The 25082-nt window shown below is 30.3% G+C and overlaps 2 protein-coding genes across 4 annotated transcripts; one reads left to right on the forward strand and one right to left on the reverse strand.

Annotated features, from left to right (window-relative positions):
* Positions 1 to 1647: 1647 nt before the first annotated feature.
* LOC105366621 (zinc transporter foi) lies at positions 1648 to 14089 on the forward strand. The gene is made up of 11 exons (XM_011505121.1): positions 1648 to 2072; positions 8479 to 9110; positions 10561 to 10631; positions 11025 to 11262; positions 11355 to 11524; positions 11822 to 12022; positions 12128 to 12257; positions 12352 to 12636; positions 12723 to 12899; positions 12985 to 13172; positions 13684 to 14089. The coding sequence occupies exons 2-11, from the start codon at positions 8489 to 8491 to the stop codon at positions 13828 to 13830; spliced, it is 2229 nt and encodes a 742-aa protein (XP_011503423.1). The 5' UTR covers positions 1648 to 2072; positions 8479 to 8488; the 3' UTR covers positions 13831 to 14089.
* A 2615-nt stretch (positions 14090 to 16704) lies between these two features.
* On the reverse strand, positions 16705 to 20793 carry dgt1 (KAT8 regulatory NSL complex subunit dim gamma-tubulin 1). 3 transcript variants are annotated; one of them, XM_011505089.1, is made up of 8 exons: positions 20208 to 20793; positions 18667 to 18930; positions 18371 to 18552; positions 18112 to 18280; positions 17603 to 17766; positions 17267 to 17526; positions 17048 to 17188; positions 16705 to 16969 (listed from the first exon to the last, which is right to left on the reverse strand). In XM_011505089.1, the coding sequence occupies exons 2-8, from the start codon at positions 18921 to 18923 to the stop codon at positions 16724 to 16726; spliced, it is 1419 nt and encodes a 472-aa protein (XP_011503391.1). In that variant the 5' UTR covers positions 18924 to 18930; positions 20208 to 20793; the 3' UTR covers positions 16705 to 16723. The 3 variants fall into 3 exon arrangements, with proteins under 3 accessions (XP_011503391.1, XP_011503392.1, XP_011503393.1); XM_011505090.1 differs by lacking the exon at positions 20208 to 20793 and adding an exon at positions 19691 to 19983; XM_011505091.1 differs by lacking the exon at positions 18667 to 18930 and having other exon boundaries at positions 20208 to 20786.
* Positions 20794 to 25082: the final 4289 nt, after the last annotated feature.

Consider the following 25082-nt stretch of genomic DNA (forward strand, 5'->3'; position numbering starts at 1 on the left):
ATTCGTATAATAAATTCAGCGAGTCCCTAGATCCCTATAATAAGCCGTGTTATGAAATAATTCAAATGTAAACATAAGTCTCGATCATTATTCATTATTTTGAATTTTAGTAGTACGTTAATGCTATTTTTAATTTTAGCCTTAATTTAAGTAACAATTAATTCTATTACATTATTTCGATAGCCTTACTTTGGCGTAATGCAGATGCATAATACACCACTGAAAAATATAACCAATTTATGAAGTACAGTTAAATCAGAATTACCATGTTTTTGAAAATATTTGGCATATTTTCTTCCTGAATTGATAAATTTCTATATAATTTCATAATACAGCTTTCAAACAATTGATGAACACTTATAGTTTTTCCTTTCTTCTTCTATTTTTTTCTTTCTTTTTTTTCTTCTTGTTGTTTTAGCCGATTAATTTTCACGTCGATCTTACAGATTATCATCGATGCCGTATTTCAAAAAGCAATAAATTCACAATATTTTAGAACAATAGCTTACATAATTTGACACTGCTGCTCATTTTCTATTACATTAAAATTTCACATTAAAATTTCACATTAAAATTTCACATTAAAATTATGATTTTCAAGGAAATCTGGCTTGTGACAAAATACAGAAGAAAATAAAAAAAATAGGGGGAAAAAAAAATAATAAATCCGACTACAGATATCTGTACTTTCTTTTAATTATAATGTATCGGTAATTTGTTATTGTCAATTTGTAACTTGACAACAAAAAAAAAAAAAAAAAAAAAAAAAAAAAAAAAAATCGAATGAATTAAATGCCGGGAATAATTAATATATTGACATATTTTCCGAGTTTCTGCTAATATTTGTCAACGTTACTTCGTTATATCCTTCAAAGTAATTTGCAAAATTAATTTTAAGCATTATTCGTAAATTTTCGTTTCTTTATTGGTAACAACGACCTCGTAAAATAATGACCCCTAGATTGTTTAGAAACGACTGATTAATTGTCTCGGAATTCAACTAAACATTGTTTACATAACATAAAAAATACTTGACTTGGCGGTTTTTTTATTTAAAAAAAAAAAGAAAAAAGAAAAAAGAAAAAAGAAAAAAAAAACTACGCTGATACGAGTGATAAAAAGCAACAGCACTTGCAATATACAATACTACTCGCATAACTGGAGCTCGTAAATAAAAATCTAATAGGTATGGCGATATATATATGAAGCGGCGTAGTGTCAAGAAATAAGAGCGAGCGAGCAAGATTTTTGAGAGGTGCATACATAGATTATAATTGTCCGGGATAGCTAGGAAGAATAAGAAGCGTATTTGCCCTCTTCCTCTTCGTCCTCATCGTTCGTGGCTGCGACGTAATGTAGCAGCTATTCGGCAGCGATTGTTCGAGAATAACAGCCTGAATTTTGTATAAATCGTTTTAGCGCCGTTTTACGTCGGGACAACAGGCATTCATGCCGTTTGTTTCTCCCATCAAGTTTACAATATATGCGTCTGCCCGTGTGCCCATACATACATACATACATACATACATGCATGCATGCATATATATATATATATATATATATATATAATATGTGCGCGCGCACTACCGCCCGCCCGTGGGCATGTATAGTGTCTCTCACGAATTTCGACGATTGCGTTGGCCAGTAATAATGAGTTATTCGAGGATCCGTCGCACGGTGCCGCTTGTGTATGCGCTTCTTCTAACCTCTCGCTTATGCACGTAGCGCGAGTACTCGTGTGTCGTTGTACGTAGTATGCGGGTGATTTATATATGCGGCGGGTTTGTTCGGGCTGATCGTTGGTTGTCGCGCACTTTCAGGAATTTCGAGGGTATGGCTTTTCAATGGTGAATAGCGGGGGCGGGAAGGAAAGGGGATGCGCGATTTGCCCGGGGATCTGGTGCTTTGACGCTTAATCGGTGACAAAGCAATGGAGCAATTTCATCGCTCGATCACGAGGATGGAAGGTACAACACATTGTGACACCAGTTGATGCGAGTGTGACAGCGTTGAGGCTTAACAAGTGGTTGAAGATATAGGTTTTCCATTTTACTTTGGCTCGCTTTCGAGAGGTATTTATCAAACGACTCTCAGCTTTTATTGCAAACGGATCCTTAAAATGGTTTATCTGCGCCAAGGAAGGCGGCAATCTCACTAGGATTTTCATTGGGAAGAAGTTTAATCGCCAATCGACCAATTTGTGATCGGCCAATTTAGCTCTTTTAATTAATAATCATAATACGTTTGGCAAATCCTTTTTAATTAATTGTCATGCATTATCAGATGTATTATACATCATTTTCAAACTCTAATCGCTCAAATGTAAAGAATCGGGCTTTACGGCTTGCGTTAATGGTTGCGGGAGAAGCTTTGAAACGTTAAACTCGATCAATGTTTTTAATTATATGCTATTTCTCCAATGTTGTTGGCATATAAATTTACAACAACCAGGAAATTTAACATTAAAGATTAAAGAATTTATTACAAAGACTGAATAATTTCATTAAGCCACGTTACCGCGATATTTCGAACGAACAATATTACATGCAATTCGAAATTAACGATATTACATTTTAATATTAATATATACGTGAGAAAATTATATAAATAAATAAATAATGGAAAAACCTGAGCTACGTTGATATAAAAGTTGTAAAAGTTTATTTTTAAAGTTATTAAATCATTTAATATGCGTATCAAATTATCTACCGTATCAGTTAATATTTACGCTGGTCAATGCGTAAATAGAAAATAAATAAATTTTGACAAATTAAATAAAATTATTTGCCAAGCAATGATAATAAACATTGAAACATTTTTTTCTTCTTCTTTATACTAAGCTAATATATCCTAAGAATAGCATGCACATACTTGAAACCTGGATTTTTTCTTTCATATATTCCTCAATTTGCCTCGTTATCACAAGTAAATTTCCTAAGTAAATTTAATAGATAAATTCTATAAATTATGTATATACATATATATATATATATCAATGTATTTGAGACATATTCAGCAAATCGCAAAAACAAATAAAACAAATGAAAATGAAATTTTTCAAAACGTAATTACACAAACTTTACTTTTTTGTTTATACAGATAATAGTTTTCTCTGAATTTTAAATATTATTACTAATAAATGTTAGCACATCTTATATTTTATGAGAAATTAAAATATATATATATCTTTATTCGTCTTTTTATTATAAAAATTGATTATTTTATAATAAGTATATAAAATATTATAATGGCCATAATTAATTTTTCAATTTAATTAAACATTATCTTTTGGACTTGAGTATACAATACCTGAAGAAACAATTACGCTTATGTTTTTAACTAAATAATCTATACTACATTTTATATTTCATTCTAATAATATGCGCCGTCCATCTTAATTTACGCGAATTAATTTGCTTTATGATATTGAATGATATCCAGAATTCATCCATTATGATCAAATTCAATTTCTTCTTTTCATTTATTATATATATATATATATATATATATATATATATATATATAATACCACAATACCGTTTAGTCAAAATAAGTTTATTAATTAACAATCAATACAATTCATAATTAATAAGTAATCTACATTTCAAATGTATGCACATTCAGGATAAAATGTTAATTATAAAAACGAGTAATTTAGTTTATTTAATTTATTTGAGATACCTTGATGTGAAAGCCAATATAAGTTATTATTTGATGTATTAGATGATGTTGATATATTTAAGAATAATATTACGTCAATAATATAAATATATATATATATATATATATATATATATATATTAATTTACTATATATACAAAATTTATGTCGCTATTATGAAAATGTCGCTAAATAAAACATTTTTAATATTTTATACAAAGTTTTTTTCATGCTCAGTATTCATTGATATTTAAAAATATACGGGATTTATATTGTATGGATTTGTATTAAATTTTCGTATTATTATTTTAAATGCAACATACGACTAAGTTTCATAAAATAATAATGAAAATCAATTATAGTGTAGGAAATTGATTTCTAATAAAAAAAAAAATAAAAAAAAAATAATAATAATAATAATAATAAAAACTTTAATTTTGAAATAAGAAATTCAATTGATTATTTTATTATACTTCCAATCACTCAGTTGCTGCAATAAATTATAAAGAAAAATAATAATAATAGTATGATGTGTTTTGTATACTTTTTTGTTTATTATTTTTTAATTAATAGTCATTGTGATAGTCAGGCATTTAAAAATATATCCACGTGTACGGTACGCGTTTGATTTATTTCATTTGATAAGAAATCGGTGCACTTTCTATTATTGATAATTTATGAATCCTCGGCACAACTTCCTTTAACAAGTCATCTGATTTTTATTTTTACCAATTTATGGAATCTGTCTGTATTACTTTTTTATTAATATTGTTTCTACGTGTATCTGCAAAAATTGTCGATCATTACCATACCTAATGTATTATATATGAGTTTAAGTGAATTTTGTGTTAATGATAATTTTTATCCCACAGTCTTTCATGTTGATCGATGTTTTCGACACTTTTTCTTTTAGATAATACTTGAAGATTATACATTTTTTTAATGAGTTATAAATTTTATATTCAATTTAAAAGCATATTATTTTGATACTTCGGATATATACATCGACACAATTAAATTTTCTCACTTTCTGATGCTGTATATTTATCGTTATATTTTCAATGTGAAAAGCAAAAACAAACATAATAGAAAAATATATCATAAAAAGAATTCCATACTAATAATAATGATATTTGAATAGTGTAACGAAATACGCGTAAAAATATGTAGTTAAAATTATTGATTATAATCGTTAATTTAAGTTATCCAAAGGGAATATTGATTTATTATTTAAATGAAAAGACGAAAAGACTAACATTTAATAATTAATACTTTTTTTTAATATTAATTCAATATTTTTCAATTATGGATAATAATTTAATTCGTAAATAATGTTTTCTTGTAGTCCATTGGAATGTATATGGAAGAAATTTGCAATATATAATTATTAAAAAAATTTCTAAAATTTATTTAAAAATTATTCATTAAAAGTAATCGTGAAGTTGTTGCTTGCAAAAATAATACATTGCTAGTGGCAATGCAGTAATAAATCGCTTTCTTTATCGTTTTTTTTCGCTCATTCATATCCACTAAACTCTCTCTCTCTCTCTCTCTCTCTCTCTCTCTCTCTCGCTCGTTAACTCACTTGCTCTCTCACTGACTGACTGACTGACTGACTGACTGACTGACTAGACTCATTCCCTCACTCACTTACTCACTCACCCATTACTCTTTCTTTTTCAGTTGCGCTCGTCTCACTTCCCTCCTTTACAATAAACTTTTATCTTCAACTTTTGTAATCGCGAGGAGCTCCCTTCATGTAAATAAATGAATGCATTAGCGTAGGAAATACGAATAGTTAAGGGAGAAATTCGACTTGGCCAGTGTTTTATTAGCTCATGGATGATGGCGACGAATCCACCATCCCTCTCCCACTTCGTCTCCACTTTCTCTTTCTCATATAGCATTCTCGTCTTACAGTCTGCATTATATCGTTTCATTTCGTGAGGGCGTCGTGCGTTTAAAGCTCCATCGAGCATCGGCAAGCATCGAGTACGGTCGTCTTCGCGTATCCAGAGACCAACATACACACGCACTTTTGACAGCTAAAAATACGGTCCTTCGAACTCTTACACCTCCCTTCTCCCCTCCGCCAAACCCCACCATACCCAACGTTCCAAACTCTCTCTCTCTCTCTCTCTCTCACGCGCGCTCTTTTAGTCTCCTCCGTGTTGCCATCCCGTCGTCTATTTCCGATTCAACGGAACTCGTTTAAAGCGGTTGTGACTCCCGAAGCGAGGTGACGAATCCTCCTCTCTCCCTCCCCCCGTGACAAATCGAGCCTCCCCTATCCTGCAGCAGGACGATCCTTGGAAAATAGTCGACGGCGCAGAAGGCTAAGGCGGCGCTATAAGCGCCTCGCTATCTAACAAGACAGATGACATAGGGGGCGAATCACGAGTCACGAGTTTCATCAGCACACGCAATCGCTCGGCCGTGGAAAACACAGCAGACGCCACTACGGGCTTTCAACCCTCTTCCGAGGAGTGCGTGCGCCTTTGTGGCGGTGATGCACGCGTTTGTTTGCCAACTACGAAATTCGCAGTGACTTTGGCGCAAGCGCACGCGCGTGCGTGTGTTCCACCAAGGCCACGGGTCGTAGTGCCGCGATAGTTGCAATGCGGATAAGGACCGGTGAGGACAGAGGAGGACGAATTCGTCGGCAAGAGGATTTTGCGTACGAGCTGGCCGGTGACGTCGGTCCAACGTGCGCGATCTGAGCGTCGAGACCTACCTTCCCCTCCCGCTACTCTCCCACCATTCCCCGCCCCAACGACCCACCCAGAGCGCTAGAACTGTCGGCATGCGTACGTGCGTGCGTGCGTGCGTGCGTGCGTGCGTGCGTGCTTGCGTGCGTGCGTGCGTGCGTGCGTGCGTGCGTACGTGCATGTTGCTTCACGGGAGCATGATCCGATCTTAACGTCAAAATAGAGCGCCGACGACAACGCATACGTAGAGGCTAATGCGACGCCCGACGTCGTGCCGCGGCGAGACGACGGATTCTCGAGCGATATCGGAACACCGCCGTGGCCGGGTCGTGTGAGCGAGACAGAGCTAGAGGGACGGGGAACCGGAGCGGACCTTTTAGGTTATGGAGTGCGTGCGCGCTATGGCATTACGATGCAGCAGCAAGAACTACGACTTGGTACTCCCGGGCGAAGGACGGCGGTGGTAGTTGCGACCAAGTGCTGATCGACAACGGTTGCGCATCGGGGATCGCGAGGATGGAAGCCGCATTGCCACGCTGACTCTCGTAACGACCGACACAGAGATATTCTTTGCAAACTACTCTAGACAAGAGAGCGTGATAGCGAGATAGCGAGAGAGCGAGATACCGTGATAGCGAGATAGCGAGATAGCGAGATAGCGAGAGACTCAAAGAGTGAGAGAAAGAGCGCGCGTGAGAGTGCGTAAGAGAGCGTGATAGTGTGGGGTGGGCGATTTAATAAAGGGTGTTGAGTGAAGAGAACGCGAGGGAGTGAGAAGGAGAGACGGTTGGTTTTTGCTAAGTTTGGCAAGTTGGGGACAAGGAAACATTACAATTTTATTCCAAGAACAAGCGCGCTCCCTTTCAGTGTTGGATTGACAAATAGTTTTCCTTAGCTTTCCAGTGAATTTTCGAGCCGTGCGATCCGATGTCGAAATATTTGAACCCAGACGAATGGCCCACTTTACATTAAAGGTCTCTTTCGACTACATTTTTTTTTTTTTCTCAAAGCCTTATCATATTTGCTTAAAGCTTTATGGAGAAAATTTTCCGATTGGACGGTCCAAGCAGATATTTATACTTTCCTTGACAAGTCAAATTATAATCGTTGAGTCGTGGTGTGTATCATAGTAAACATTTGATGTTGACAACGCTTAAGACGTGAGACAGTGACAGTGAAAACAATAAATTTTATTCGTTATTTATTTTTTTTTCTTCTCCTTTTCTCTCTCCTTTTTTTCTGATCCTTTTTATTTTGTTTTATTTTTGTTTTTGTTTTAACAGAATTATTAGGATATTCAAAATTATAATACATAATATGTAATATGGCGAACTAATTAAATATTAAATTATAAGTAGCGCGTTGCTCGCATCTTTATCGAGCATACCGATTGCAACTAATGAATCAGAAAGATTTTCAGAAATTTTTATCGAAAGATACTTGGAAAGAGCAATTAATCGTTATCTAAAAATATTTTACTCAAATAAAAATCCTATTAAGGAAGTCACAGATTACATTATCCCTTTAAATTATATTTATCAGTATCACTTATTTAACATTAACATAATGTTGCATACTTGAAATAATAGATTCTTTCTGTATTTGCATTTTTAATTCCAATTCGGATTACATCAGAATTGTAACTTAAATTAACAGTTTAATCGATTGTAATCTAATGTAATTTATTGAATTTAATAATATATATTATAAAATTGTTGTATTAATTTAATACTTAAAATGATTTAATCGATTAAACGTGTGTGCTTAATTGCGATTAGTTATAATAGTTACCTAACTTCATCTACCACATACTTCTGCGTTAACGTTAAATTTCCCTACGAAGTATTTACTAGTAAATTAAACATTTAATAATCGAATAAACAATAAATAAGCAAACGTCAAGCTTTGTAATTATAATGAATATTATTGTCAAACGATTAAGGAAAACAATGTTTAAGGAAGCTCTTATTAGTATATGATATGATGAAACATTAATATGAAATAAAAAATATGAAATATCAATTTAATGTATTCTTTATATACAACTTGTTTATGACTTGAAATAATGTTATTGCTGAATTATGTTTAATGTAATTGAATTTTGTTTCAGGTGATCAAAAATGGCACAACATTTTGTCACCATTTGTGTTGTTTGTGTGTTGTGTGCAGCACATATACCATGTTATGCTCACATGAATATTCTCCCAACTGTCAAGCAAAGAACTGAAAGTGTAAAATATTCTACAGAATCGTCCGATTATAGTGAATATTTATTTTCTCATTCGATTGGCTCTACCAAAATGCCTAAAAAAACAGAAGCCATTACAAAAGATTTCACAGAAATTAATAATAATGAAAATTTGTTTAACAAAGTGCCTGAAGAAAGGATTCAGAAGTCGCACTACGATCATAGATTAAAAGATAATTTAGAAAACAGTCGGGTACTTCAAGAATCCAGGCAGAAAGAATTATTGGATAGATTAGGACAAAATTATTTAGAATCACAGGAAAATGGAGATTTCAACGATAAAAATATGCAGAATTTACGGTCTAAAAGAAGTTTGGAATTGGATGAAAAGTACTTTACAAAAAAAATATTTGAACTTTATGGAGACGGTGAAAATATGACAATGGAAGGATTTGAAAAATTATTAAGAAAAATGGGACTGTTTCAGTCAGAGCCGAAAGTCAGTGAACAAGAAATCCACAGTATAGACAGTAATCAATCGGGAAATCGATTTGGTAAATAAATACTTTATTTATCGAACAATTAATTACTTATTTAAACGTTGAAATTAAAGTATTAATATTGTTTACGTTCAATACAACTGTCCGCAATAATATATAAATCCATGCTTTTTTAGTAAATACACAGGCACACGCGCGCGCGAATAATAAATTGTAAATTTTCATTTATTACAATGATATGTAAAACATATCAATTCTTTAATCTTAAATCTTTATTATAGTAAATCTATACATTCAAATGTTAAATGAATATTATTACATTAAATTTAAATATATATATATATATATATATATATAAATTAATTATTCAAATGCTATATTTCCAAAAAGAAAAAAAAACAAAGAAATAAATGTAATTCTAGTATTTGAATTAAGTTGTGCGCTCAATGCAACACTCACCAAATTTATGTCGTTAACAACAAATATTATTAAAATTATAATAATGTTCATAAGTATAAATATTATACTTACAATAATAGCAGATATTAATTTTGATAGCATATTTTAACATTTACATTGTTAAATCGACGAATGTAATGATACCGAGGATATAACAAATTTACTAAACATTCATAATTTATTTTCTGATTTACTAATTTCTGTACAAATATATCAGACGGTGATCTTATGTATACACCATGTAGACTTATTAAAGACAATTTTTTCATCAATTAAGCTTTGATATACGTGTGAACGGTGTGAGACACTGATAAAGGAATGCAATACTCAAATACTCCCTAGGTTGTATAGTGACTAATTGAGTTGATTTAATGATAGGAATATACCCGATTAATATTAAACCAATTTCATCCAATAGTTTCGCGGCGCTCGTGTGGACGCGCGTGCGTGCGTATCGGCTAAGTCTAAATTCTCGACAACAATTAACTTACCGTAACGCTAATCAATTTTATAAAACTTAAACATTAAATCGAAAGACATTTGCAAACATCAACTTACTAAAGCTATTGAAATTTCAATCAATATGTAAAATTATAAATACTTATAAAATTCAAGGTTGAAATTGACGAGCCTTTTTTATTCATTTTTTCTTGCTCATTTCTATTTATATAAAATGCTATTAATAAACACATCAACAATATCATTCTGCTTTGGATTAATTAATATGTCTTTTATTCTATGCCATTTTTAAATATGGGCAGACTCGATTCTTCAACTTCAAATTATTTAAATTGTACTTATAATTCAAAACAGATGCTGTAATTATAATGATTCAAGAATTAAATGAGACATTGATTCTTGGCATAGGACTTAGCTATGAAATCTGTGCGCTTATAAGTATCTGTAATATTATTTTGCGCGTTATTTTATTTATTTATTAATTTATATTATCATCTGTCTAAAGAATAATAGTATTGAACTAATGACTAAATGGCCGAATTAGATATTTGATCAAATAAAATTTGTATTTTACATTAAATTCCAGCTAATGTAAATGAATCGCAAAGCAATAACGATGATCGAGGCACCGATAAAACTTTGGACACCAAACAAAGGGTGAGTACGTTATTTTAAATTGCATACTTAAACATACATATAAAACAAATGCCGCATTATTTATATTATTAAATACTTGTATAAATAAAATGGTAATTTAATAATACTAATTTATTTTATTTTAACATTGTTGCGCTTATTTTCTACGTTTATTGGTTAGTCGTAGAATTTATTAAGATGTCTCGTCTTGTAAAATTTTGTTCCAACGAACGCCACAAACGAGGCAATTTTTTAATCGTTTAATGTCACTTGCTAAGATCGATAAGAGATATTTAGCACTCTCAATGGGATGCTTAAAGTATCATTTCTTCGATATAATTCATAACGGTTTATCAAACAATGTACGCATTAATCAATGTATTAATTAATAGAAAAATCATTTTTATGTTTCAGTGCCTGAACAGTAGGGAATTACTGAGCGTCTTATCTAACGACGTAACATACACGTCGTCGAGTAACAACAGCACGACATTACCTGTTTGGCTATTCGAACGCGTGTGCCCAGTACTTATTTATCAGCTAACTGCGGTATCTGCTGCGGAGAGAGGTGGATGCGTTTATGTCTCGGACAACTACAAGTCGTCCGAGATCGGCAGTTACGAAGAGGAAACGGCTCGCAATATGTTTCAAGGTATATGTTTAAGAAGCCTGAGAGCTTATCAGCCCTTCGATGCCAAGCCTTTCATTCTTACTTACGCACCGTGTATTTTTCATCATCCATAGTATGGATATATTCCACCGTGAGCATACTGGTTATCAGTTTGTGCGGTCTTCTGGGTGTTGCTGTGATACCAGTTATGGGCAAGAGTTACTATCATCAGCTTTTGCAATTTTTGGTTGCATTAGCCGTTGGTACTTTGTGTGGCGATGCTCTCATACATTTACTACCTCATGTAAGTTAATGCTAGTAGTAAGTAGTGCTAAAATAATTGAAAGTTCTTCTTTGTTATTCATTTTTTTTTTTTTTTTTTTTTTTTTTTTTTTTTTTTTTTTTTTTTTTTTTTTTTTTAATTGAGTAAAATATAGCTATATGAATATATATTTTAATTAATGTAAAAATTCTTTTCTCTTCTTTTTCTTTTAAAATTTATATTTTCAAAGCTCTTTAAAAAAGATTATTGAATGACGTTTGTCCGTGTCCTACTGTGAATTTTTGGATAATTTCGTAATTATACAAATATTACTTTTAGGCAATGATGTCGGAATCGCAACATAGTCATTCTCATGAAAATAGTCAATCGCATTTACCCGTAGATCATAGAGAAGATGAACATAATACAAATATGTGGAAGGGATTTGTCGCGGTAATAGGTTTAGTCATGTTTTTCTTTACTGAAAAAGCATTGAATATAATATCGGAATGGAGAAGGTACAATCAAAATCGCAGTCAAGTTAGTATTGTCATAAGCTTATTGTCTTTCATAATTAAAATTTTTAATTCTTACTCACAACATAATGTGTATTATTGTTTAAATCAATTATTATATGAATTGTAGATACCAGCACGAGTACGAGTAATGAGGGATTCGGATACAGGAAACAGTAACACCGTAGGGGAAAAGCTTTGCAAGCACAAATACTCAACCTATCCATATTGTTATGGAGAAATTGAAACGGAAATTCAAGGTAATTTGCATCGCGTTAAAAGTCACTTATATCAATATATTTATCATAAACGATTCATTATATTAATCAAGTAATTATTATTTTGTCCGGGAAGATAATCTTCGCAGTCATCAACATAATCATCACGAGAGGCCGCAGACTATCGAGGAGGAAAAACCTTTAACGTGTAATTCGACAAATTGTAACTCAGTTTCTAATAAAATTGTGCAAAATGATATCGAAAAGAAGAACAACGAAGAATGGAAACTTGATGACACTGTGATCACCGATATAAAGAAGACTGTTGATGGTGCTGATGTACCATTGAACGAAGTAGAAAATTATACTGTGATTATTAAAGATCATGATACTAAACATCACGGCCATGGACATTCACACAGTAATTTAACTTGTTTATTCAATCCTTTCTCCATTATATTTCGCTCATTATACATTGAATTTCATAAATGTAATTGTTTAATTTAGATCATGTACATTCTACGCCAGATTCAATGTCGAGTGTTGCATGGATGGTTGTAATGGGGGATGGCTTACATAATTTTACAGATGGTATGGCTATAGGCGCTGCCTTTTCAGCAAACATAGCGGGTGGATTCTCAACGACTATAGCGGTATTCTGCCATGAATTACCTCACGAATTAGGTAACGAATAAAGCGAATATCAACAGGCACGAAAATTTTAATTAATTGATCGATAGCATTCGCTAATCTTTCATCCCTAACTTAGGTGACTTTGCAGTTCTATTAAAAGCGGGTATGAGTGCCAAACAAGCTGTTTTTTATAATCTGTTATCCTCGGTACTTTGTATATTTGGTATGGTGTTTGGAGTATTACTTGGTGCTACACCCGCTGCCAGTAGTTGGATGTTTGCTGCAGCTGCTGGCATGTTTATTTACATAGCTCTTGTTGATATGGTACGTATATATATATATATATATATATAAACATAATTTAATCGACAAATTTTTTACATTACATCATCAACATATGCCATTTCCTTAGATATTAATCGTCTATGTGATATTAGGGTCCTGTCAAATTTTATCTTTTCCTTATTTTATTCGAATAACGCCAAGCTTTTAAATGAATCTTTACACGAATTAAAATACTAATTATACTCGATAATTATTATAATACAAAATCCGACCATCGTTAATGATAATGTGCTTAAGTAGATCATAGATGTATTTGGGGGTGTATTTGGACCTTCTATTATCCTGGATATTGAATATATTGAGTGGTTGCTCAGTCAATAATTCTTTTCAGAGCAATGTTCAGTTCTGGCAAATGTCGCGTATCTATCTCGCAGCACAATTTAGCTAGTCTTATTAAAAAAAAAAAAAAAAAAAAAAAAATTAAATAAAAATAATTAGACAAGACAATTAAAAACTCCCTATCCGTCTCTTAACGCAATTGATTTTATAGATTCCTGAACTATCTACGAATCATTCGGTAGCACACGGTGCTCATTGGCAGTGTCTTCTGCAAGCAGCTGGGCTGATATGTGGTTTTGGCATTATGTTAATCATCGCGCTCTATGAGCATGATCTGCAACACATATTCAGTAATTAAATCCAAGTATGACTTATCTACGGGACGAGACAGTACACAAAAAGTCACGGCGTCGATTGTGCGTAGCCAACGCGAATCCTAAGAGTTCAATTACAACAACAATAATAACAACAGAAACAAGTGTAAATTTGAGTTTTTATTTGAATGATAAGAATTTATTGTGTATCATCGAGTACATTTTACTTTCACTTACAAAAATACGTGTGATCACGACCCAAGTAATTGCATAGTATACACTCTAATGATTAAAGACAAAAAAAAAAAATAAGAAAAGAAAAGAAAAAAAAAGAAAGAAAAAACCCTATTGTACAAAGCTATGCAGCTCGCATTTTAAGCTTATCTAAATTATCTAAATTTTTAAGTGTATGAAATTTGGTAAGTTGCATTACAAGAAAAATTTGAATGGAAATATGTACAATCGTTTGTAAAATTATTTTAATTGAATATTTCATAATTAATAGAATAATGATTTTATTTGATCATTTGATAAAAATAAATTATTATTTTATGCGCACATAACTGATAGTAGTAGTAGTAGTTTTTTTTTTTTTTTTTTTGTTTTTTTTTTTTTTTTTAATTATATATTTCGAAAAAAAGAGGTACATTTTATTCATTCTCATTGTTTAATGTTATTTATTGATTATTGTACTTCCTCTTCGAAATAGTTATCATTTTTATATAAATGAAAACTAGAAATTAGATTTATATTGTAATAGATGCTGAATGGAATACGATAATTTGTTGCCAAAACTATTATCTTAATATTATTTTTCTATCGACAATCATTAAAATGACTGTAGAGAAAATTATTTTGATGGGGTTATTCTCGATCGTACCGTCGCATTTTTATTTAAGCGAATGATTCTATAGCAAAATTGAATTTTATTATTTCCTTATTTTTTATAACACAATACTATCATAGATTCGTAGAGAGTTTATCTAAAAATTTAATTAAAACACTCAAGGTCTTATTTTTAATAAAATTGTGATAAAAATTAAATCTTAAAATTCTACCTACGATAGTTATCTGTAATATTAGTAATTTTTTTAATTTGTTTTCGCTCATGAAATTAAATAATGAAAAGCATATCAGTTTTTATTAAATTACTATATAATATGAAAGCCTTACGATTCTAGTTACTAAAAATATAATTTTTGGAACAACGTATGTAAAATTGTCAATTCAGTCAATGAACGCCTTTTACAACTATTCTTAGAGTTTTATTAAATTTTAAAATTATTATATTGTACTTGACTTTTTATTATTATTAAAATATTGATAAGATAATATTAAAAATGGAAAGATATTTGATCAAGTATGACCTCTCAGAGACAAATGTGGGATCAAAAATTGAAAATGCACAAAAGTTTACCAGTTATTTATAGTAAAAACAAATTTATTTGCAGTATTGTACTTTCACTAATTAGATGTAGATGAAACCAAACTCTATTAAAAGGGGTTTGAATATTGTTCCTTTAATAATTATTAATAGCTCTCTAATAAATTGTGAAATTCAAATAAAATTACGAATATGAAATAAGGATTTTTAAAATGATACGTTGCATTACGACTATTTAATAGTAAATACAGTATTTTGAGAGTTATGGCACACTATTATGCATTTAATTGGAAACCCTCAGTTAGAGTTTTGAAAAAAAATGTACTTTAATTTACAAAAAATATATCATATTGTTAAAACACGTACTATAATAACCAAATATAAAGAAAAATATTTTTTCTTAGTTGTTGCGTTTGTACTTTGTATTGCTTTTAAGAAAATAGTTAACGAAGTTTTCAAGAAAACACGAATTTAATAATGGAACGAAGAGTATACTTTTTTAAGTGAATAATTATATAATTTATATTATATTAATATTTTGATATTCATGAGTATTAACGGAAACTTTGTAGCTATAAAATTGCTTATTCAATATTTTCAAATGAAGTCACCCAATGTTCCTGCAGGCCGTAACTTCCCGATGTGTTACGAAACATTATTATATAAAAATAATAAGTTTGCAAACTCGTGATTCTATTACTTTAACCAGTTAGCAATGTCTAATATATATATATATATATATATATATATATGACTTTAACAATGAATAACGATAAACCAAATCTGTTTATTGTCATGAAAAAGAAAAAGAAAGAAAAATAAGGAGAAAAAAGAGACAGAGAGAGAGAGAGAATTGTACAAACATATATACATATTTTCTTTATATTTAAAAGAATAAATCATGTCTATTTTATAACAAAAAGAAGAAAAAGAGCATGTACAACAACGTAAAGCATTTTTAAAAAGAATTCATTGATAAATTTAATTTTTTTAATATTTCTATTTCTAATTTTATCGGTTCATGACTTATATTATATTCGCATACACCGGTGTAATCGTAAGGAACTGCATTTTGTATAACGAACAGAATTTTAATATTCATATAAATTTCTAGAAACATTTTTTGACATTCTTTTATTTTAAAATAATGACTATTGGAATGATGCTCGCGTCGCTGAAAACAAAACAAAATAAATTGTATTTTACGGGGTGCTAATAAACGTATGATGTATTCTATTACAATTTCTTATTGTCTTTTTTATTTAAAAATAATACAATTTTCATTCATTTAAATAAGCTTGATCAAGAAATTAGTCAATGAATTAAGAAAGAAAGAAAAAAAAACAACATATTTTTATATAAAATTATGTAACAAATATACACATTGTATTATAATTATTTTAAGAAATAGATAAATTCTGATTTGATGAAATAAATTATGGTTTAATACTACAGTGAGCCTTAATTATGAGTTGTTTTGAAAATGAAGTAATCAACATTTGTACATTCATTGTCTCACATGTCACATGCATATACCGCTCTTTTTATTATTTTCATATTGATATAAGATCATCCCTATCGCTCATTTGTGCAGTGAGACTAAACGCTGTGTCTGTGCTCGCCTCGCTATTAATACTTTCATTAAAATTCGATTTCTTATTTACAACATCATTCATTTCACGCATTATGCCGGCCATGTCATCATCGGGATCAATCTCTTGATTATCACCAACAACGTCGATTTCTAAGCCTAAATTATTTATCATGTGGTCCTGAGTTTCTGGTTTTTCTTCTTTGAACTAGAATTGTATTATTTATATGAATTTAATCGAATTATTTGATATTTGATTCTTTACATAATATGTACAATTTTTTACCTTCATAGGTTTTAATTTTAATTCGTGCGGTAACCGAGAATGAAATACACAATTTGTATCAAAGATTACAGGTATTGGTTCATGACACTCCATGTCTGCTTCTACAGCTCCACACGCTTTAAATAGTACTTGATTTTGATCCTAAAATGATTTTATAATTTGAATTTCATAGGAATAACATAATTTTTATATCAAAATATATATTTATAGCAAAGTAACCTTTAGTATATGTTTGCGACAGTATTTGGACGAAGGTAAAGTTCGTTCTCCACATTTCACTCCACCTTCGGTAAATATACATTTCTGTACGCTTGGCGTTTTTTGTACGGAGCCTTCCGTTACTTGAGCACGTCTTTCCAATGACTTTTTATACAGAATAGCTTCTACCCCACTTCGCCTGTGATAACTATTTAAAGCCTTAAGCTTTGCATAAATTTTTTTTTCTTTAACCGTATCCTTGGCTTGGTCATGAATACTACCTACGTTACGTACGTATAAATACCATTTAATTAAAAAAAATATATAAATTCATTAATTGAACACATAATTACTTACATAAAGTTTCTTTTTCCTTCTTTAAAGCATGCAAATATTTTCTTCTTTTTTCCTTTAAAGTGTACTGCAACCTTTTGAATTGATCGATATACAGCGATTGTAACCTCATCAACTTTTCTCTAGTTATATAGACAACTTCTTCAGCTGTATATACCCCAGCGTGCCTTAAATAATTACAATTATTTTCTTAATCATTTTTAAATGCTAGTTATAATTTAAGTATAATAATAATAATAATAATAATAATAATTATTATTATTATTATTATTATTATTATTATTGGAGGCTATACAACTTTTAGTTTTTATGAATAAAAAAAAAACACTTGTGTTCTAAGAAAATTAGTTTTAATTTAATATTAACCTTCAAATTCTTCAAGATCCTAAAATTTTGAAATTACAATAAGCCTGTAGTACTGTATTCCTTAAATTTACATATAATGAAAGAGAAAATTTATTTTGTAAAAAGATTCATTTTAATTTTAATTTTATTATTAATGTTCAAATTACCTTAACGGATCCTCTTCTGAACTATGCAAGCTTTCGTTTTCACTATCATCGAGATAAACTCCTTTCACAGTATCACTAATCAATGTTGGTTCGACATCACTATTGGAAGAGCTGGCATAATCTAAAATATCTGGTCCTTTTGCATTTACTCTATATACATCAATTTCGGCTGAAATTTCAATAGACATCCATATAAAATATAGTAATTTTAACTAAATTATATGATTTGAAAGAATTATTTTAACGTAACGTCACATACTAAATGGATTTAAAATTTTCACTTTTCCATCTTCCAAGTTGTCTGTTTTTAAATTTTGATTTGTCGATTTCACATAATGTCCAAGACTCAATAAAAGGGTTTCTGGACTCTCCGCTAGAGAATGTTTTGACATAGACTTTGACCGTGCTATTTGAGCTTTTCTTGTATGTTCTGCACAATAGCTATTATTTCAAAAAAAAAAAAATATATATATATATATATATATATATATATATATCAGTAAATAAAGTATTACTTAAACAGCAATTATTGAAATGAAAATTTATTTGACATACGAAACTTCTCTTCGGTCTAATTTAGGAGCTGCATTTTGACATTTGCGTCCATTAACATTGTAAATAAAACAACATTGTTGAAAAGGAGCGCTCGGATCTTCTAATATGTGTCTTGAACAATATGAATACGTATCTAAACATGGTTGGTTGCACTCGTACGATGAGTAAGCACAGTAACGATTTTCTTTCGATTGCTTTCCAAAATTATTGACAGGTAAAGTGAGAATGGGCATTGTGGTTTTAGGAACTCGAAACATGACCTACCTAGTAATTGGGCATAAGTGTAACGAGTAGTAAATTAAAAATGTATAAACCAAGAGTAAAAAAAAAAAGAAAGAAAGAAAAATAAATAAGCGAATAAATATATATTTAATGTTATTACAAAATTTAAATAACGTAAAAAAATATTAGAGAGTATACTATAACTTTATACATTGCAATATTTTAACAATTTATATTATATAGGGTTTGTACGTAATAACTGTCATGTAAAAAATATTATTATAAATTTGGGTAAAACCTTTTTTTATTAAATTTCGAGACAATTTTCCCTTGAATGATAATTATTTTAGTACTTGTACGGTAAACAAAATTAAAACAACAAACTATAGAACTATTGAACATAAATAAATCAACGATTAAATTTAAATTCAAATTGAGCATTCCTTATAGTCTCAAAGATTTGATTAATTAAAGGTTAATTGACAATTTTATAAAGCCATTGTTTACACTTAAAAAGAAAGAAAAAAAGTAAAAGCAAATCTTGTGGGACTTTGACTATTTGGGCGTTCGCTTTACACTTTACGAAGACAACTTTTGCATAGACATGCAAAATGACAGTAGGGATTTTAAAATTGGCGCGTAAACGAGCGTGGCTACCAGTCGATCAAAACAGCTTCCAAAAGCTAAACGAAACGTGGGTCGTTTTTATGCGTAAACCAGTCTAATGGCAATTACGAAAATTCATTGCAGTTGAAAGTGTGAAAAAAGCATTTATCCTCGGGAGCGACTCGATGCTCGAAACCTGAATTTGACGGCGGCGGTGATGAGGGAGCCGCGGCCATTTTGCGCGATGCTTTGTGCGCGCTGTCGTTGATCGTCGTGGTTGCGCGTCGTCGAGGAGGCCCGTAGATTTATTAGCTGCGCGGCCAGACAATCCTCTTCCGCGCGATAAGCGCACGTAACCGCGAAAGAGACCAAAGACTCGCGCTCGCGCTACCTACGATGTACGTGCGACTTTATTCCGCAAAAAGGAAGGATCTTCGACGACACCCGTGTGAGTTCATCTCCCCGACACGTAAGCTCGCAGAATTTTGTCGCGCGTAATCCCCGCCCGAGCGAGAGAGCCTCTCTCTCTCTCTGTGTGTGTGTGTGTGTGTGTGTGTGTGTGTGACAAAGAGAGAGAGTGAGAGAGAGAGAGAGATAGAGAGAGATAGGTAGATAGAGCACGCGAATATGTGTATATGTGCACGCGAGAGGGAGGGAGAGAAAGCAAGAAAGAGAGAAAGAGAGAAATTAGCGACATTACAACAAATGCGTACCTCGTCTGGCGTGTAATATTATTGCTTTGTTTCGTATCGCTGGCTCCCTCCTTATCGTCCTTGCTGCCAGTGCGAAGGCCAATCGCCCTCCGCACCCTAGTGCGCCGATAAGGGAGAACAAGGTCCAAGGTCCCGACTTATCTGGCCGTCGGACAGAAACGCGCGCTCACGGCCAAGAAGCGCCAAGATCAGTTCCTCTACGTGGTACACATCGAAGTGCTGTGTTATAATATCGTGGGCTGTTGACTGCAGCGCACTCACGGATGCCTGTGTCCCATTAGCGAAGTACATTGTCGACATTCTTTTGTTACTTGAATTATATTAATTATTCCATTTTGACAACCGCTCGGCTCTTTTAACAACAATAATAACGTCGTCGATAACATGTGGTGACGTTCCATTGACAGCCGCTCCTCCATCCTTGAACAGTCAGGCGGACGAATAATTTTTTATTTTAACTTTTCGCTTGAAAGTAGAGCTGTCGAATGAATGTTTACGTCACCGCTTAGTATCTTGGCAGTTGTCGAGGGCCTGTTTGTTTTAACGGTGAAAGGAGTAGTCGGGAGGATCGGTGAGAGCAAAATTAAAGGTTCGTTAATTTGCAATGGAATTTGAAAAATCGGATATTTGGAAATATAGAAATTTAGAAATTAATCATAGGGTTGTAACTTGAGTTTTAACATTATCCTTTTCAAATTTATAGTCATAGTTGGATGGTTGTCGCATGAGAGAATAATATTTGAAGACAAAAATGGTAATAACGCGTTACAAAAACTCTTCTGCTTTGCATTTTATAATGCTTTGATGATGAATAATAGTTTGTTGTAAAGTCACGCTTAAAGAAATATAAAGAGTAATATTAATATGAAATTTATTATACGAGATATTGCGATATAATATTCATTACGGAATATTTCATATGCAAGAAAATATATAATACGTTAAAATTAATTAAATTTTCACGATCGAGCTTCGTATTTTCTCTTTTCTTTCTCTTTATTTATATATATATATATATATATATATATATATATATATATTTTATTTTTAAAACTAAATCGATAAAAAATATGAAAATTAATATTACAAATAGTTAACAGCAAAAAATTAATATGAAAAGTCCCCATTTTCTCAAATAAAATTCGAATTTATATTACTACAATTGTAATAAAAATTTGCAATAAAATATATAGAAATAACCTGTTTTCATGGACTTTTGGTAAATAAATCGTCTAGTGACCGAGAATAAGATAAATAAAAGTATCATTAAATAAATAAGCATTTCATATGTATATTTATTCGTCTTTACATAGCAGAAAATTAAAATTCTGTAGAACTTCCTAAATTGTAATTACGATTAAATAAATTTTTTTATTGCCATTACCATGATAATTTCACGCTTTTATGAATTAATTAATTTTTTTTCAATTGTTCTTTTCGTTTTTGTGTTTTTAATCTAAAATTTCGCCCCAATATGGAAAAATACCAATAATAAGTGATTTTAGATGAAATTATGTAACATTATGATTGTATTCTTTTGACATAAATTTGATTTCAATGCATACAATCATAAACAATAGCTACACTTGTGGGGCAATTCTACTGAATTATAAACTCCATTAATATTAGACGTGAATAATGTATCTTTATTATTAACTATATTGTACTAGGAAATACATAAGACAGAAATATTATTAATGCCCTAAGAAGGTTGAAAAAGCAATTAAATTAATTAGCGTTATAATAAATTTAAATGGTAATAAAAATTGGGAGTTTGGCACTCCCCATAACATGTGCTGATGAGCAATGGCTTAATGCATGTGAGTCATTTAAAATCCCAATTTCTAAGAATTAATCGAACGGTGCAACTGGTATCGATATTAAAAGCACTTAAATGGCAGTTTATATCAATTGCAGGTAGATAAAATCTAATAACATTAGCTAAATTTTACTAAAACTGATATTGTTTGAAAAATATTCTTATTAAAATAAAATTTTTATTTAAAAATTTATTAAAATTATAATCGAAATTTATTTTATCATTAATTATAAATAAACTTTATGCTATTAATTTAATGGAAATATTGCACGTAAGAATATGATCAATAATCAGTATTGAATCCACTGGATAAATGCCATTAATTCTATATAAATATATAACATTCTATATAATTAAGAAAAAAAAAAAAACAAAAACAAAAAAAACAACAAAATATTGGTATAGTATAATCCATGTAATAAGTGAACAATACTAGCGTTCGAAATTATATTCCTTTATTTTTTATAAGAAAACACTTTAATTCCACGATAATTAACGAATACATAGAAATCACATTTTTTATTTTTTTTTTTGCGTTTTAGAAAGATATACTTTTACTAAAATACCACGAACAAACTTTACATATATCTGTATAAAATAAAATATTTTGTAGATATTTGAAAGATTTTATTCAGCAAGTTAATTGCAAAAAATTAAGGAGAATGTAGTTATTTTTATTTACATGGGATTATTCGTGATTAATTATTTCTTTTGCCTTTATTTTATTTCTAATGAAAATCTAAGGCTTAATATAATATGCATTTGGTACTTAATATCTATAATCCTTTTATTGGATTTTGTACCCAGCCTTTTTTGACTTGAATAATCAATGTATTTCCATTATGGGATAACCATAATCTATGGCAACCAGGTGTCAAATATTTATTTTACCATTTGTAATGAAAGGCATGAAATAAAATTTATTTTAAAATATCAATTCCTTTTTTAATATTATACATATAATTTATTATAAATGGACAATGTAGTTAATAGAATTATTATGTTTTCATACGATTAAAACATTAATAAACGTATATAAACATTTTTTTTTATTCTATTTAAAAGATGAATGAATTAAAATATTTTTTACGTTAATTATTACGATTTAAAGGTTATTGTGACTTTAATGAAAAGAGTTCAAAATTAATTATTGCTAGGTAAGAAAAAAATATTTTCACTTTTACATTTTTTGCCCCTCGATTAATTCAAACGTTTAACTCTCGCTCGAATTTCCCATGTCTATAAGTCTTTTTTTGGCCCCGTTTATCATTTTCTATCATGACAAAGCACTCGACATTTTTATACTTTATACGTAAGATCTTTGAATTCGTGAGCTTTGCGCGTGCGTACAATGCACGTATGAGACCTATGGTATTGCGTTTGTGATTTTTTTTTGTCGTCCATTATCATCTAACGAAACAGGAGAATCGTATTATTTTATCTGGTGTCGTGAGAAATGGAGATAGAGAGAAGCACGTGAACAAAACGAGGTTTTTGTCTTCCACCATGTCAAATACATTTTTTTCGCTATTTATTTATATTTTTGATGGAGATTTTTACAATATGCCATTGTGCGTGACGTTTACTGATTGGTGTTTCTTTGGTTATGTCGACCCGCGCTAAGCTGACGCATTACTTTGCAATATCGTAAAATTCTTACTTTCTACGTTCTATGTACGTTAGTGATGATAAAAATATGAAAGAGAAGAAAAGTTTTTGTTAATGTTCGCGGGAGAAAACAATTGTACCTAGAGAGCTCTCAAATCAATAAACTGCGAGGAAGATATTTTTTGCTTACGACATCTGAAGTGCTTCGGTGAAATTTCGAAGATTTTTTAGTCTATATATATATATATATATATATATATATATATATATATATATATTTTTTTTTTCATCTATTTTCATCTATTTATTCATCTAACACGCACGCACATACTCACGTACACATGCGCGAATGCATACTCGTATGCATAAATTCATATAAGTAAATTATTATATATATATATATATATATATATATATATATATATATATACACACACAGTATTTTTACATAATTTTATATTCCGGTTTTATTTTTGCTTAGTATCGATAAAAATTCATACTTCTTTTATTTATCATTCAATAATGAATTACAATTGTAGCAGATATTATATAACATTTGATAGTTGTTTCCTTTCATTTTAGTGTACTTATAAAATGAGAAAAATTAATTTAATTCACTACAATTGAATAATATTATAATGTATAATGTTTAGTAGGTATTGAATTTGTATACAACATGTATGGAAGCTCATTTTTCATCAAAATGTAAAAGTTATATTTCCCATATTAGATTGTTTACAGACATTTTTAAAGTGTATATTTTATATTTTACACAAATAGAATAATTTATGATTAATAATCATTAATTAATTTTGTTTACGAACCAATATTTTTTTAAATAAAAATTATTTCCTGAAAAAAAAAACAATAAATCTTTATTTGATACGTTTTATTGCTCAATTTATTACACAATTTATCATTTAGATTAAAAAAATTCTTCACAAATTTTAACTACAAGAATGAGTAAACACACACTGCTGTTTAAAATAATTCAACTCTGAAATTATACCTAAGTTTTGTCCAAAAAGTGCTTTTATAGAATTAACTTTCAAAGAAAATCAACGTTTGTTTAAGTAGTTTAATTAGATGATAAAAGTCATTCAAAATTTTTAAAATTTTATCGTATTTTGAATATTAACGGGACATTGGATATGCATGTTTAATTAATAATTTATTATTTTTTTTTCCGACGAATGTTTTAAAAAGCACTGTATAGTAGAGAATAATTAAATGTAGTTGAAATTCTGATAGTATAATTGTTTTCAAAGAGCTATAGCGCTTATTGTAAGTAATATTTAAGAGTATTATTAAACTAGTTATGGAAGAGATTAATAAGCCATAATATGAAGCCTTACAAAGGCCAATTAAAATTCATTTCCGCCTATAAAAGTTATTATTATAATATTAGTTGTATTAAATGTAAATTATTATAAAACTTCTTTCTTCAC

Source organism: Ceratosolen solmsi, unplaced genomic scaffold (genome assembly GCF_000503995.2).
Source record: "Ceratosolen solmsi marchali unplaced genomic scaffold, CerSol_1.0 scaffold16, whole genome shotgun sequence".
NCBI lineage: Eukaryota > Metazoa > Arthropoda > Insecta > Hymenoptera > Agaonidae > Ceratosolen > Ceratosolen solmsi.